This window comes from Ammospiza nelsoni, chromosome 7 (assembly GCF_027579445.1).
Source record: "Ammospiza nelsoni isolate bAmmNel1 chromosome 7, bAmmNel1.pri, whole genome shotgun sequence".
Taxonomy (NCBI): domain Eukaryota; kingdom Metazoa; phylum Chordata; class Aves; order Passeriformes; family Passerellidae; genus Ammospiza; species Ammospiza nelsoni.
The window spans coordinates 30,589,621-30,604,955 of record NC_080639.1 but is presented as its reverse complement, the minus strand read 5'-3'; the positions used below and the strand labels follow the sequence as shown (position 1 = coordinate 30,604,955).

The window sequence follows — 15,335 nt, the reverse complement described above, 5'->3', positions numbered from 1 at the left end:
AAAGGCCTTAACTGGCTGCCTTTGTGTGGCTGGGCTGGGTGGAGTCCCCTGCTCTTCTCCCCATTCCCGTGGCTCACACCCAGGCACACACCAAATCGGATATTGTCCAAGCTCTCACTCCCTTCCTGTGGTTTGCCTTTATTTTTAGTCTGAGGACGGAGCATGTTTACACAAAAGGGGGCTTCTCAGCAGGGCTTCCTGCTGCTCTTGCTCCTTTTTTTTCCTCTCTCTCGCTGTGGCTTGCTCCTGCTCCAAGAGCCGGCTGGGCTGGGGGAGCTGAGAGCCTGCAGCAGGCAGGGACTGCTCGGGGTCACTTGTGCAGACTCTGCTGACCCCTCTGGGCTGCCAGCCTGCTTGCTGCCAGGTGCCCTGTCCCTGTCCCTGGCCCCCAGGCTGCCTGCAGGGTGGGGTGGGACTGGCTGATTTTTTGGAGTTAATCCTAAACCCTCCCTTGGCTTCAGCTGGCACTTCCCCTGGGGCTTGGTCACATCCCAGGCTGGGATCTCTGCCAGGGGTGGGTAGGGAGGAGAGGGGCTCTTGTTCTGTGTGGGAACCAGCGTCCTTGAGCTGCCTCTGCCCACCAAGCTTCCAGTCATCCCTCCTCCAGGAACAGAGGCCCCTGTGCTCCTCCTCCAGACAGGACACATCCCTATTCCCTTTCTCCCTAGCACAGGTGAGTGTTTTTAGCAAACCTAACACAGGTGAATTGAAATCAGCCAGTGCTCCACTTCTCAGCCCATCACCCAGACCCAGCACTGGCTGCAACATAGCAGCAATGCAGGGTTGTTTTGGCTTGTGTGTGTCTGTATTTTAATGATGGAGGTCCAGACCTCTACATCAACCTGAGTTATTTTGGGAGGAGCAGTGAAAGTAGAGGAGAGGATGCTCCTCTCCCTGACCAGTTTCTCAGAACAGTATGTGAAACATTTTTGGCCTTTTCACATCCTGAACATTAGAGTCACGGAAAAAAAAGAAGATAAGCCATTTGTTAATGCCCATTATTTTATTTTCCTAGCATATCTCTGCTAATTTTTGTGTAGGGTGACTCCCAAATACTCCCTTTCAATGAGGCGCCTGCTTTCCTGTTTTGGCAGTGGCTCCCAGGTGCCCTGTGAGAGCAGAGCTGCTCTGGGAGCAGGGCTGCTGTTAATTTGGTTGTGCTTTGATGGGGAGATGAAAGGAATCACCAGAGGCCCAACAACAGCCTCTTAAATGCCTGGTGGGGGTGAGAAATAAATTATCTTGTTAGTAATTCGGTAATTGTGTCCCCTTGGGCTGGGATTCCCCGGTCCTGCAGAAGATGGTACCATGGGGCTGGGGTGAGCCTGGAGCTTGGCTCTGTGGGGCTAAACCCCTCTCCTCAGGCTGGGAAATCTGGGTAGCTCCTTTCTCAGAGATGCAGGGAGGTTTGAAAGGCGTGTTGCTGTCAGGGTGCTTCTGCTTGGGATTATTTTCCATGCAAACCACATCCTTCATGTCACCCGCTTGGGTTTCAGCTTCCCTAAGCTGCTCACACAGTGCCCAGAAAACTCATTTGTCATCTTCACAAGTGCTCTGGAGGATTCATCCCCCTCCAGTGTTCTATGGCCGAGCTGGGGAGCTGATGCTGTCCTGTGGGTACCACTGGCGAGGATTTGTGGGAGATGAGTTTTGTCTGGAGCTGCTCCAGCAGACAGGGAACCTGCAATTGTTGAGGTGATTTATGTATATAGACACTCTGGTGTTGTAAAGATGCCTCAAATGCTGCCTCTGGGGCTTCGATGGACTGAATTAATTAAAAATATTCCCAGAGATTGAATATGAAAGTGATCAAAGCATCCTAATCTGGGGCTTCTGCTTGGCTCTGGGTTGTTTTATTTTATTTTTGGGCACAAGGGGTGTGCCCCAATATCTTAAGAGAGGGTGCAGGAAGGATGTGTGTGTCAAAAGATGATCTGCAGCAAATCCCAGAGGCTTTATCCAGGCTGATTGCTGACTTCCTGGCCTGAGACACATCTGGAAACTGGCACCAAATCCCAAGTAGAAATCACCGTACGAGCAGCAGCAAAAAACAAATTAAAATCCCACTTTGCTACTGAACAAGGTACACACCGTGGTGAATAAAGGCAGGAGGCTGCTAATACACTCCTTATTTATTAAAAAACATGGGATTGCTTTTCCCAGCTTTTTCCAATTATAGTGCATTGAATGGCCCTGACATCACTCTTGAGTCGGGGCCAGCCTATTCAACAGTCTGGCGAAGACATTTATTAACTGGTTACCTGCCAATTGTCTGGGCTAGGAGCTGCGGGACAGATGTGTTTTGGAAAGTGATAACATTGTTAGAGGCCTTATTTAGATAGTGAGAGGAAAGCTACACTGCTCTGTCCAGGTTCTCTGAAGCAGGTATTTAAAGCAGTTTATTTAGAAGAAGAAAACCCAAAGCAGCTAGCCTGAGATGCAGCCCTGTTTGTAGTTGGTTTTCACGGTGTTTCCCTGCTGGAGGACATCCAGCAGTGGGGCTGTGCTGGGGAGCAGCAGAATTGATATCTGACAGATGCTCAGGTGTCAGCACAGCTGCTGCACCCTGGGATGGGGCTGGCACCGCTGTGTCCCTGCACTGCCCAGCCCAGGTGGGATTCCTGAGCATCTCCCAGGAGGTGGGAAAGAGGGGAGGAGGGATCAGGGTCTGTGGGTCCTGCCCTCCTGCACCCACTGGGCTGCACTGGGAATGGATGCCGTGTGCATCTAATCTGCTCATAAAAATTTATACAGGTGGATCCTTCCCTGCATCCTTGGGGACCCTGCTCTGGTCACAGCTATGCCAGGTTTATCCCTTCTTCCTGCAGCCTAAACCCACTGTCTGGGGTCTCTGGAGGGCTTGGCACAATCTGGTGTCCTTCCTTTTGCATTGAACCGCCTTGCTTGGCAGGCCTCTGGTGCTCAGTCCTCTCAGGGCTGCTGAGCCATGGGAGTGAGCAGCCCTGTGCCATGAGCTGCTGGGGATGAGCAGAGCCCTGGCCTCCCCTAAATGAGGCCCTAAAATGTGCCTCTGAATGGTGCTGTCCTGTACTGGCTGGCCAGGTTCATTCCTGGAGCCAGCAGAGGGCTTGCTCAGGTTGCTGCAGGTTCAAGCTTGCTCAGTAGGTAATGGAGTTCCTGATGCACACAGGAGGGTTTGCACACATTGATTTAACCTTTAATTGCTTTGCTGTTTCCCTGTGAAGCAATGCTAAGCTCATCTTCCTAGAACTTGTAAATAAACCCTGAAATACCCTGGCTGGCTTTGTTAGATTCTGCCTTCATGTGGGCTTTCCCCCTCCGTCCCTCCCTCCCATAAAACCTCCTGTGCAAGCTCTCCTTCAGCAGCAACTACAGAACCAATAAAACAGACTGGTTTGAGGAGGATATATATCATCCCACAATTTCTCCCTCTCTTCTCATTGCTGTGTTTGGATGGGACAGCTTTATTTAATTGCATTGATTTTTTTCCCTCTTTTTTCTGGTGCCACCATATAATAGTTTTCAAATGATGGGGATATTTTGCCTCTTCTTTTTTTTCATTCCCCCAGTGTTTAATTCCAGTCACAGTTCATCTGTGCCCTGAATCAGCTTTCCTTATTTAGGGATTTAATTTATTAAGATAACTTCTAGATATTAGTTTCTTCCTCCAGCCACTTCACTTCTAGTTTGCATTCCTCTCCTAGGCTAAAGAGAAAACTTTGTGTGGGAAATAGCTCCTTGTCTGCTGTTCATCCTCTCTCCTGGCTTGTGTTAACAATTTTTGGCCTTTTTTGTCTGTAAGTAAGGGATTTTATCCTGGTTGTGCCTTCACTAACCTCGATGGTGGCTCAGTGGTTCTTTCAGTGGTTCAAAGGGGGAAAAGCGTCCATTGAAAATTGATTTTTTAGGGAAAATCTATTCTATGACTTACACAGAATTAAATTAATAGTTTCAAACAAGTAAACAGAAAAATTCTTTTAGGTGACAACGTCTTGCTCAACCTTTCCAAAATCAATGCTGTTTGGTTTGATTTGCATTCTGAAGCCAGACTTAAGGCTGTAGCTGTGTGTGTGTTGAGTATAGAGGATAATGAAAACCTTCCAAAAATGAAAACAAGTATCCTTTTAGACACAAAATCAAAAAGTCAACAAAAGGAATAGTTTTCTTTTGAAGTACCACTGTCATGTGGATAATATATCCATAATTTATCATGGGAAGCTGGGAGCAGGGGATGCTGTAGTCATGAGGATGGCAGAGGGCTCGTGGCAGGATCTGGTGGATTAAGTTGAATCATCTTTCCTTTGAAAGATGGGGATCTGATCAGCATGGGTTGGGCTTTGTCCCAAACAATTCATGGAGCAGCCCTGAGATGGAGGGGAGCCACTCCAAAGGATGTGTGTCATCACCACTGCACTGCCACTCATTTTCCTCCAATTGTTGTGCCTTGACTCAGCCCAAATTCTGATCTCTGGAGCCCAGGGCTTTTCACTGGAGAAGTTCTGCAGTTCTCCCACAGCTGGGCTCTCTGGGCACGACTTCCAAGAAATACCATTCTGTAATTGATTATGGCACCCCATTGATGAAAACTGCTTTCCTGGAAGAAGGATGGGGCAAGGGACACTGCACTTCTTGTCCTCTTTGCAATGAATAAAATAATTTTCACCAGCTGGTTTGAATACCATTGAACAAACCAGGCTGAAAATACCACATCAAAGAAATCAAATAGTAATGGAAGGATTTATATATTACAGCAAGTCTAGTGCTTAGCATTAAATAATGCATAACATAAGAAGAATTTAAAAAGTTGAAACACCTGTGTTAAAATCCTTTACTTTTTTTTTTCCTAACCAGTATTTCAGAGTTTCTAACAGAAATGCAGAAAATTTTAATTTTGTGGCTTTTTTTGGAAAAAATTATTACATCCCACCAACCTGTAGAGACTGAGTAAGAGCCAAAGAGCTCTGCTAGCCACTGCCACAGGCACATTCCTAAGTTTTCCTTTATTTAAGCAGTGCCTTTGTGATGAGGAGCTGTCTCTGCAGGCTCCCAGTGTGCTCTTGTGTACATTAGTGGTTTTCCACTTTCCCCAGAAGCTGAGGCAGAGATAAAGCAGGCACAGGGGAGTTGGGCAGAAATTAGCATTTCCTCCCACCCCGTCAGTCCTGCAGGAGATGTGGTGTGCCTGGGGGCAGCATGGGCTGCCTCCTGATCTGAGAGAGGTGACAGCATCCTGCACATGGAAACTGCTCCATTAGCTAAAGACAAACATCGGAGACAGATTTAAGCGGCTCCCTTTGTTTATTCTGCCTTTTATGCTATTTTTAGCTGCTGGCTAGCACCCAGAGCTGCAGGTCCATTGCCTTTGGGGAGAGGAGGTGCTCTGGTCTCTTGGCTGGGATGCTCCGTGGGGAGATGGGGGTGCAGTTACCAAAGAGGATAAATATGCAAAGGGACGATGACGCTTTTTTCTCCGGGTTTCCCCAAACAGATCATCCCTGGCCATTCTGCTGCAGTTTTTCTTGCTTACATGAGGGTATTCAGAGCAGGGACCCCGTGTCCCCCCAGGTCTCCTCTAACACAGCAGAGCATTGCACTGCTGATGCCAAGCCTCTTCCCAAGGCATCCTGCAGCAGGCTGGCCTGCAGGACAGCTGCCAAACCCTTGATCAGTTTGAGAAGAGATGGCCCAGAGAGCTTTCCCTCGGCAGCGCTGTCAGCATCCCCAGTTTGCCCATTTGTCAGCTCGGCTGAGCCCTGTGTATGCCCGGGGTGATTCATGCCCTGCATTGGGACGCCCGTCCCGGTGCTGCTCCTGCCCTAAATGCCATTTAAACATCCCGGTTTGTCCCTGCCGCTGTGGGTGGGGATGCTCAGGTGCACGGACGGTGGTTTTGGGACAGGGTTAATGGTGGGATCCCCGGAGCCCCCAGCAGCAGGAAGCTGCATTGTGTGCTGACTTTAAACAGGAGGTTTGGGAGATCAGCTCCGGAGCAGAACACAGGGACTGGGGAGGAACAAACACTCGCTGCTTCAGAAGGGCGGCGATTTCCTTTCGGGTAAACACGTCATTAATCTCAGGGAGCACATTCTTTTCCATCAAAAGATAAGGGATTCCAGTTGCCTTTCTCAGGGCTTGGCCTTTTTAGATTGTTTTAACTGTGGCTTTCGCTCCTGCAATTACAGACTGTGCATACTCTCTCTTTTTAGGTTTGCTGGCTTTATTGTGGGTGCAGAGAAAGTATTGGGCAAGGGAACTCCTTCCCTGCTTTCTTTAAATTTGCTCTAATCTTTCCTCCTCACTACCCTCTTGCCAAACTTTTTTCCCACTAAAACCTGTCTATTTTTGCTACGTGCAGCTCTGACGAATTTGAAACGTAAGTGTGGTGTTTGTCCTGATTCATGAAACAATCTCCCCAGTGCTGATGATAAAACAGGAGCTTATTTGTTCACAAATGGAAAATTAGCAATGAGCTTCTCTCCCCACCTTGGGCTGCCTCTTGCTGCTCAGCTTTGGTTTGGCCTTTTGGCTTGCTGTGAGGAGTGGGGCAATGCTGGCTGTGCCAATTTGCTGACACATTCTGGGGTCACAGCAGTGGCAGAGGTGCTGCTTTTGCTTCTGCTCCCTGTGGCTTGGGGTCTGTGGTCACTCTGAGCCCTTTTGATCATTAATGTGTTTAACTGGCATTTAGGGGTGAAATTACAGAGGGAATTGAGTCCCTTTGCATTCTTACCTCCTCTCCCAATACTTTCTGCTAAGGGCTGCCAACAGCAACATGGGCTGGGGTGGGGTAGGGCAGGAGCTGAGGAGCTCCCACATCCTGCATCTCTCAGTGCCCTGGCAGCTCAGGCAGATGCTCTGCAGCCTTTCTGCACTGTCAGTGTGGCCACATGCTATATGTTAATTGTGTAATATCTTCATTTTAATCACTGCGTAATCGTTGACCTGCATGCGTCCAATAGAAAAATTCCTCTCTAATTTTTTCCCTTGCCCAGTTTAAGATCCTTAAAGCAGAAATACTGAGACTGTGGGAGCTGCCTGCAGGCAGGAAGTGGTCCTGAGGACTGAGATGAAGCAGAGTCATGACATCATTTTGACATATGGAGAGGGAATGATCCTGTGTTTGCTGTTCTCTGTCTGGGCTAGGCTGCACACGCCCCATCTCCAGCTATGGAGCTGTGCTGCTGCCCACGAGTCCAGCCTGGAGCTGGTGTGCTCCTGGCTGCAGGACACGTGCAGTGCTGCATGCTGACTCACATGGCACAGGGCTTGCACTGGAGCTGCAGAAAAGGGCAGCCTGGCTTTGGTGCTTGTGGTCCCCTGGGTGGTGAGTCCAGCAGTAGCTGACAGGAGGCAGGGGCATCAATCTCATCAGTTTGCCCCATCCCCTCATGCTCTGCTCCCCTGCAGCTCTTCTCTTTCCCTTCTGCTTCTTCCCAGTCTTCCAGTCAAAACCTGTCTATCCACAGGTGAAGCAGGAGATGTCCTGGAAGGTGTTAGAACATTTTTGTATTCCTGTACAAGTTCAGCAAAGGTCATGTTTATTCTCTGCTCTTGTCAGCACGGCTGTGCTGCCCAACTCCCTCTGCTTCCATGACTCATCAGTTCCCTCACCATTCTCTTGGAGAACTGGGACTTTCTGGTGAAAATCTCTTTGTGTATCCTGCAGGTTGAGTGTCAGCCCACAGCAAGCTGAGCAGTGGACTGGCAGCATGAGAAAACCACCACACTGTCCTCTCTCCCCCTGCAGCATTACTGCCCTCTGCCTGTTTTCCTTCCCAACCTTTCCACATTTTTCTCATACATTTCTGCCTGCACCTGACCTGTTCCAGGCTGGCAGCTGTAGGGCAGTGCCTGGGATCAGCACTGGTAGTGTTGGACTTGCCTGGGAAAAAATATTGTGAGGACCTTGGGAGCTGGAGCTGGGTAGTTGTGGAGGCTTGGGTGCAGGAACAGGCCAGCCTTGGAAGAGCTTGGGAATGGGATTGTTAATGCTGCTGTTAAATGAGCCCAAACACAGGAAGCCAGGTGTGTGTGCATGGAGGGATGTGGAGGCTTGTGATTGCACTGCTTTTATTGATTTATTAGTCACTCTGTTGGGAAAGGTGATTCAAGTGTTATTTGTGACCATGATGCCCTCTTCATGCCTCTTTGATTATGCCAATCCACCATTTCCAGTGCCCATTGGCCTGTGTGGCACTGCAGGGCTGAGGCTGTGGTCAGCTGGACCCGTGTCATTTTCTGGCACTTCCAGCACTTCACTGAGGAAATCCAGAGCCACCCAGAACATGGCTGTGCTGGTGCACAGCATCTTTCAGAGCTGTTGTATCACATGATCCTGTGCTGTTTGTTAAGTAATTTCAGTGTTTGCATGGGGGGAGTGGAGGGAACAGAAAGACAAAGTCCTTGGGGATTGGGCACCATTCATGGCTTTGCACCCATCTCTGCACATCCACAGCTCCTATGTGAATGGTTAACCCTGTGTATATGCAATTGCTCACTGAGATGCTGAAAAACCTATTCCTGGTGGTGCTTTGGCATCCAAATTTTACTTCATTTAAGCCAAACATGCCTAACCTTCCTTTAACAAGTGAATATGCTGCTCTCGTGTGATAAGCTGTGGGCTGTATGTGTGTTTGGGGGAGTTTGGTCACCACCACACTATGGCAGAGCTTATTCTGCAGGCAGGAGAAGAATTTGTATTTCAGGGGCTTTTGGGGGGGAGAATTTCACTCCTTCCCTGCTGTAGAGCACTCCAGCCTGTGTAGGAATTAATTTGGTTTAGGACACCCAACCAAATTAATTAATTGCTATGTAGGAATGAATTTGGTTTAGGAAACCCAACAGTCACCTGATAGACCACAACCTCTGAGAGTTACCAGCCTGACAGGGCTTACTTGCCCGTGGGGGAGTCAGGAGCTCAGAAGTTCTGGGCTTGTACCTTGCCCTGGGCTAAGAGTTTGGAGGAGGGAAATGTAAGCAAGTGGCTGGTGAGGAATGGAATTTATCTTACTGAGTGTTCAGATGAGGATGGCACGGTGGGGCCAGGCTGTGAGCACCATTCCTGGTTTCTCCTCATGGTGTGCCTGGACATCTGCAGCACCCACACCAGGACCTCGTTCTGGGTGTGTGCTTGGACTGGCATCCAAGGCAAACAGCTGGAGTTCAGAACTCATGCCAGAAGGGTTTAGTGGTGGAAGGAGAAATAGGAAAAAGATAGAGAGCAGAGATAATTATGCCAAGGATATATAATTATTCATTGGCACTCCACGTCTTACACATCACACAGGATCCTGAAAATGCTGAGGTCAGACCTGGGAAATGTGCTGCAAGACAAACACTTCCAGCTGTTCCCCTGAAAGCAAATCTCAGCAAGTACCTTCCAGGAGGGAATGTGTGGGCTCACTTATTTTGGAAAAAAAAAAATCTCACCATTTCAAGCCTTCACCATTCACCTTTGTAATTAGAATCTCTAATCACAAGCAGAGTGCAATATGGGACTGTCTTCAGGGAGCTCTTTCTTAAGGTGGTTTTCCATTTTTGCACTATTTAGCCCCTGCCTCGGTGCCAGGCTTTACTTAACCTTAAGCTTGTGAACAGGCTTATTGAATTTGGCCAAGACTTAACTAATCTGTAATGAGCTCCAGGTTGCCTGGAGCTTGGCAGGGCTGCCGTGCTCTGTGCTGTTGCATAATGGCCTGACCCTGTGTAACCACAGCTTCTCCTTGAGCCCCTTCTCCAACCTCTCTGAGTTCCCATTCTGGAGCCCTGGGCTTCATGGAGGGGCTGCCCTCCTAAGGGGAGTCCTGAGTGCCAAAAACCTCGTGCTTTCATGTTGTTCCACAGGGTGAGAGGTGGGGGAAAGTACAAGAAAAGCCCAAACCCACCAGGGAAAAGAGGAGATGCAGCAATGGCAACCAGAGGAAAGCTGGTGCCTCCTCCCAGGCATCTGTGATGGATAGAAAGACCTCAGAGTTGTGAGCATCTTCCTCCTCTGGCTACATTGGGCTGGTGTACAGCCTCCTGTGGTCCCCCTGCACAGGTGAATGGAGGATGCTCATCCTGAAAGCTCTTCCATTTCAAACTTGTTAGGCGGTTTTTACTGTTTATTACATTCTTTTGGTAAGAGCAACTGGAAGGACTTGATTTGTGAAGAATCACAGGAATAGCTCAGATGTTGCTCTGAGTAATTTTTCCCCTATTGTTTATTTAGATCAGCTCAACCACTTGAGAAATGCATTATTTGCTTTCTACTTATGGAGTATCTAATGATGAAAATAAATTGTTACTGCTCTTTATTGTGCATTTCCCATAAGGCTGACACGGCGCAGAGAAGGAACCGGATTCTTTTCTTCTAGCATGACACAGGGAAGATTGTTTATAGCACTTCCACTCCAGCCCTCTGCAAGCCAGCTGAGAGCAGGATCATTAAAGGCAGGATTTAGAGGCTGTGGGGGTTGCATAAACTGATTGAGAACAAAATTTTTCAGACAAATATTTTGTAATGAACAAGGAGGGAGCAATCTGGTTTGAAGAAGAGAAAGGAGAAAAAGATCTCCTTATAGAAAAAATGTATAAAATGATCTTGCCTCGTTTGAAGATCAGAGTGCCAAATATAGACCCTATCACATTTCCTTCCCTCCTCCTTCCGAAGCTCGTCCTTTTGAAGTGCACTTTCCATGGGATGTGGATAATTGACTCTGCAAACAACTGACCGAGGCCTCTGCTGGTTTCACCGATCCGTCTCAGTTGCTGGTTCCTGTTTTGTTTTGGATGATTTTCAGCCCAATTGCCCTGTCAGCTGCAATTAGTGGCATTAATATTAATAAGCTGAAAGGTCACAGATGCCTTGCACTGGTCACAGGCACGTGGGCAAGCAGGAGATGCTCCCAGCATGTTGTCCTCAGCCCTGTGCTCATGTGCCCCTAAATTGGTGGTGACTGCAGATCCTGGTCTGATCAAAAGGGATGTGAGGTTTGCTTCACAGGAGGGTGATTGAGTGAGAAAGAGGGTGCAATGACAACTCACATTTGGATTAACTTCTCTTTAATTAGTCAAGAAAGTTCCTGGTTTCTGTATACAGGGGAAATGTGGAATGGCCTCTCACCTGCCAGGGCTGTGGGGAGAGGAAGCAGAAGTGGGAGAGCGTTGTAGGTACATCCTGTGGCTCTTTCAACAAATCCATGGCTGTTGTTTTCTGTGGTGCCAGTGACATCTGCCATGGCTTTGGGCTTTTGTCTCTTCCACTGAGGATTTCCACCTAGGGGAATAAAGTAGGAAAGGGAACAACATGCACATTAATGGAGCACTAGGAGATCATTTAATTTCTTAAGTTTGGTAGGGGTCAGATGCACACAGGTGCAGGTCAGACATTGGATTCAGGGTCTCATGGTCAGTGTGTGGCCATAATATGGCCAAAACGGTACCACAGAAAATGTAGCCTGGTTGTTCACTCATCTGTACACTTGGCCTTGTGTATGAGGAAGGAAACAGAAGGCATCCAAAGTGCCTCATTTGAGTTTTATAGCCCAAAACACCATTGCAAGACCCCAGTTGGAGATGGTTTGCTCACAAAGCAGGATGCTGAGCCTGATGAGGTTCTGCAACAGTCTGGTTTTGGTTTGATGTTATTTGGCATCTTGCTTAACTTCCTGGAGGATGGAAAAGGGAAAGTGCAGATTCACTCTGAAGATGAACCCCAGCTGGGAAGAGCTCACAGCAGCCTGGCAGAGAGGGTCAGGATTTCAGATGGCCTCCACAAACTGGGCAAGTGGTATGAAAAGGACAATTTGTAATTAGGGAAAATCTGAATTATAGGAATATGTGAGAGTAAGCCATCATGAGAGGCTAGAGTTCACTTCACAGTTGCGCAAACTTTTATCAAGTGGCATAGATGTATTTGATGCTGCTGCTTCAAAGCTCTGGTTGGAGAAGGTCTGCAGATCTTTGTGGGGTGAGATGAATATTTTGTTCACTTTTTAAATGAAAAATTAACATTTCTCTGAGGAGCACACACAGAAATCCCTTGGCCAAGGACCAACATTTCCCCTGAGCAGTTTGGTGGGAGCTCTGCAGGCTGGCCATGGGCTGTGCTGTCATGAGCATCAGTTCTGGTTGAAGCCACACAGGTCTGGACTTATAGGAACATACAGCCTATACAAATTCCCCCTCTGTTTCTCCAGAAACTGCACTTTCTGCAGACATCTGTGAGGTCCAGAGGTCAGTGTGTTGCACTGAGCTTGTTCCCTGTAATTCTCATCTGGGACTTGTTCCTAGCAAAGAGAGCTGGTGCTTTTACAAAGCCTAGCAGCAGGAGACCTCTTCTATCAGTGTGTTTCCATCCATGTTTGGGCAACACAATGAATGCAGATGTAGTAGGAAACTTTTGATTATCTGTAGGGTTTTCTGTGAAAACTTCAAAGCTCTGTGGTTAGTCATATTCCGAGACTTTAAATGGATATGTCTTGTGCTCAGAGGTCTGTTCTGGTTTAATCTATTGTCCAAACATCATTAATGTTGTCTTTGAGGCATGGGACAGCTTTGATGGAGCCTTTTTTTAATTTCTGGCCATCACCCTGTGCGGCCATAAACAACATCCTGCCTGCTAATGAGAGAATTCAAGTTATTGGAGTCACATGTCTTGTGGAAATAGATTGTAGTGGCAGGAGAAAAAAAGGAACTGACTTTGCTCACCTTCCACCCACAGCTGGCATAAGCACTTGGATTTCTGACAGGGAGGAGAAGTTTCTACAGATTGAGATACTCCATCAAAAAGCAGTGTTGCCTGTTAAAAATGAAATTATAATAGTCATACACATTAATTCATTAACCTGCTTTTGTGAATTATCTTTTCTGTCCATAAGCATCTGAAACCTTTTCTAATTAATGCTTTGCATGCCAGCAGTCAGGCTCAACCCTTTCTAACAAATTGAGGTCTGTGGAAGGATTTGAGCCATCCTTGATTTGTGCAGTGAGGGAGTAGGATCCTCCATTACATACCCAGCAAGCCAGGTGCATGACATTGGTACCCCACCCATCGCTTTCCCCCCTCCCCTGTCCTCTGTAAAACTTGTTTGGAAAGCAAAACTTGTTTGTGTGACCCTAGAAAGATGGGGCAGGAGTGGCAGCCCTGGTTTCTGCCTTCTCCCCCACCACAGAAGTTGATGTTCATCCTTTCAGGTGGTGCTTGCAGGCAGCCCTGCAGGTGCATGGGTATAGAGGGGGTGGTGCTGGGAGCATCTGGGGGGATCCTGCAGGTGCATGTGTTTATAGTGGGTGGTGCTGGGAGCATCTGGGGGGCTCCTGCAGGTGCATGTGTTTATAGTGGATGGTGCTGGGAGCATCTGGGGGGCTCCTGCAGCCCTGGTGGTTCTTGGGGCTCTCCTCTCACCCTCCATGTCCCCACAGAGCATGGCTTCGTTGGCTACTCCCCAGAGCTGATGTTCAACAACACCCTGCCAGACTACAGCCAGGGGGAGTCCTTCTTCACTGTTTTTGGAGTGTTTTTCCCGGCTGCCACAGGTACAGTTCAGTTTTATTCACTCTTTTTTTCTGCACAGGAACATCTCGGAGATGAGCAGGAGCAAGGAGAGCTCCTTGGCTGTGAGCAGAACTGCACTTGGCTGTAGCAGACCCAAGTGGTCAATTCAAATGTTCAGGCTTCCCTCCAGCATCTCAAATTTTTTGCACTCCTGTCTTGTTCACTTGAATGTGCTCTTCTAAGTGTGCTCTTCTGTCTCTGTGGTTAGAAGCTGCTGGTGAACTCTGTGGGTTGATGTGGTCCTGCAAATTCTTCCCTGCCAAGGACAAGGCTCAGGCACTGATCTGGGCCAATGCTGTCAGGGCAGAAGGTATCAAGCCTATCTAAAGGAACTGATCATGATTTATCAAATCAGATGAGCCTTGTGACTATAGCACTGGGAGAGTGGGAAGAGCACAGGAGGACTTTCTCTCCATGCTTACCTTAGCAATGGCTGAGCTGGGCTGATGCCATTGCCCATGATGGACCCACCACTCACTGTGTGGTGTCACAGGTTCATCCTTGTATGTCAGCAGAGCTCAAATTAATGAGCTTAATTAGATACCTTCATATCATTCATTCCCTTAAATTACCAGGAAGATGCATGTCCCCCTTCCAGAGCTGACAATCCCCAGTGGGAATGCAGTAGCTATCAGCTGAAGTTACAATACTTTTTGTTGATGCTGGGTGTTTTAAGCTATAAAAAGTACTGATTATAAGCAGTTTCCATAGTGATGAATCCTTGGATTACAGAATGAATTTTCAGAGGTTCAGCTCTAAGCAACTCACAAGAAGTTGCAGAATTGCTGTGGTACAAGGAGACAAATGAAAGTGTTTTGTGAAACAGATGGGACTGGAGGAATGGTTGGGTAGCAGAAGTCACTTTGTCAGGTGCACGTGGTGCAGGACTTCAAATTTGTCTTTGAGATCCTCTCTCCCACCTTAACAGGCTGGCTATTGCCTCTCTAGACTTCCTCCTGGAACACTCACCTTCCTGACCTATTGGCACCATGGGGATGTCTTCTGCCTTCTTTTTTGTTGTAATTTTTGATTGGCCTAAGTGAGTACCCAAGACAAAAAAAAAACTTTCTCATGAGCTCTGTCACTGGTGCAGGAAAGCAGGTTATTTTCTGGTTCCTTGGTTATAGAAGAAGGAACAGTTACGGTAAAACTATGCAGAAAATTACCATGATTAGCCATATTAAATGATTTTTTGTCACTGCTAATGCTTGGCTGCTAGGAAGAATGCCAAAGCTAATAGATACAATTTGTTTAAAGCCCTGGCAGCCTGTTGCTCTGTTTAGTTAGCAATAGTAATACCAGTAGTAATGTCAAACATCCTCTGAAAATACGGTTTGGGATAATGTGTAATTACTTTGGTTGTTAGCACAGCTTTTTCATGTGCTCTTTTTAATTGCTTGGTTATTTACAGGATTTAAATTATTCCTTCAGAGTAGCAGTGCCAGTGGTGCCATATAACACCACTATCGCTCCTGTCACTGTTGTTTGGAGCACTGTGGAGTTCAGGAGCCTTGTGAAACGCAGGGCTGTGTTTGGTGCTCTGCATGGAAGAGGTTATGGTCTGATCAGAAATTTCTAGGGTGGGAGTCAAGACTGCTCTGCTGCCAGTGCTGCTGCTTCAGGGCGGGCAGGGCAATGCAGAGGGTGAGCAAAAGTGGCACTGAGGAATGGCAGGGACAGGCTAGCACTGCTCCCAGGGACCTGGTTAAAGCACTGGAAGCAAAATCCTTTGCCTTAAGATACAACAGAAATTTGGGGAGAGTTTCAGCAAAACAATATGCTGTTTAGTTTTGAGGGGTTACATTGAGCCAGTTTG

At 47.7% G+C, this 15,335-nt stretch overlaps 1 protein-coding gene across 1 annotated transcript in view; it reads left to right on the top strand.

Annotated features, from left to right (window-relative positions):
• Positions 1-15,335, top strand: part of SLC12A8 (solute carrier family 12 member 8) — a 47,248-nt gene that overhangs the window by 9,233 nt on the left and 22,680 nt on the right. Inside the window, exon 5 of the mRNA XM_059475836.1 lies at positions 13,387-13,500. Coding sequence (XP_059331819.1) covers positions 13,387-13,500 — 114 coding nt within the window. The remainder of the gene's footprint in view (positions 1-13,386; positions 13,501-15,335) is intronic.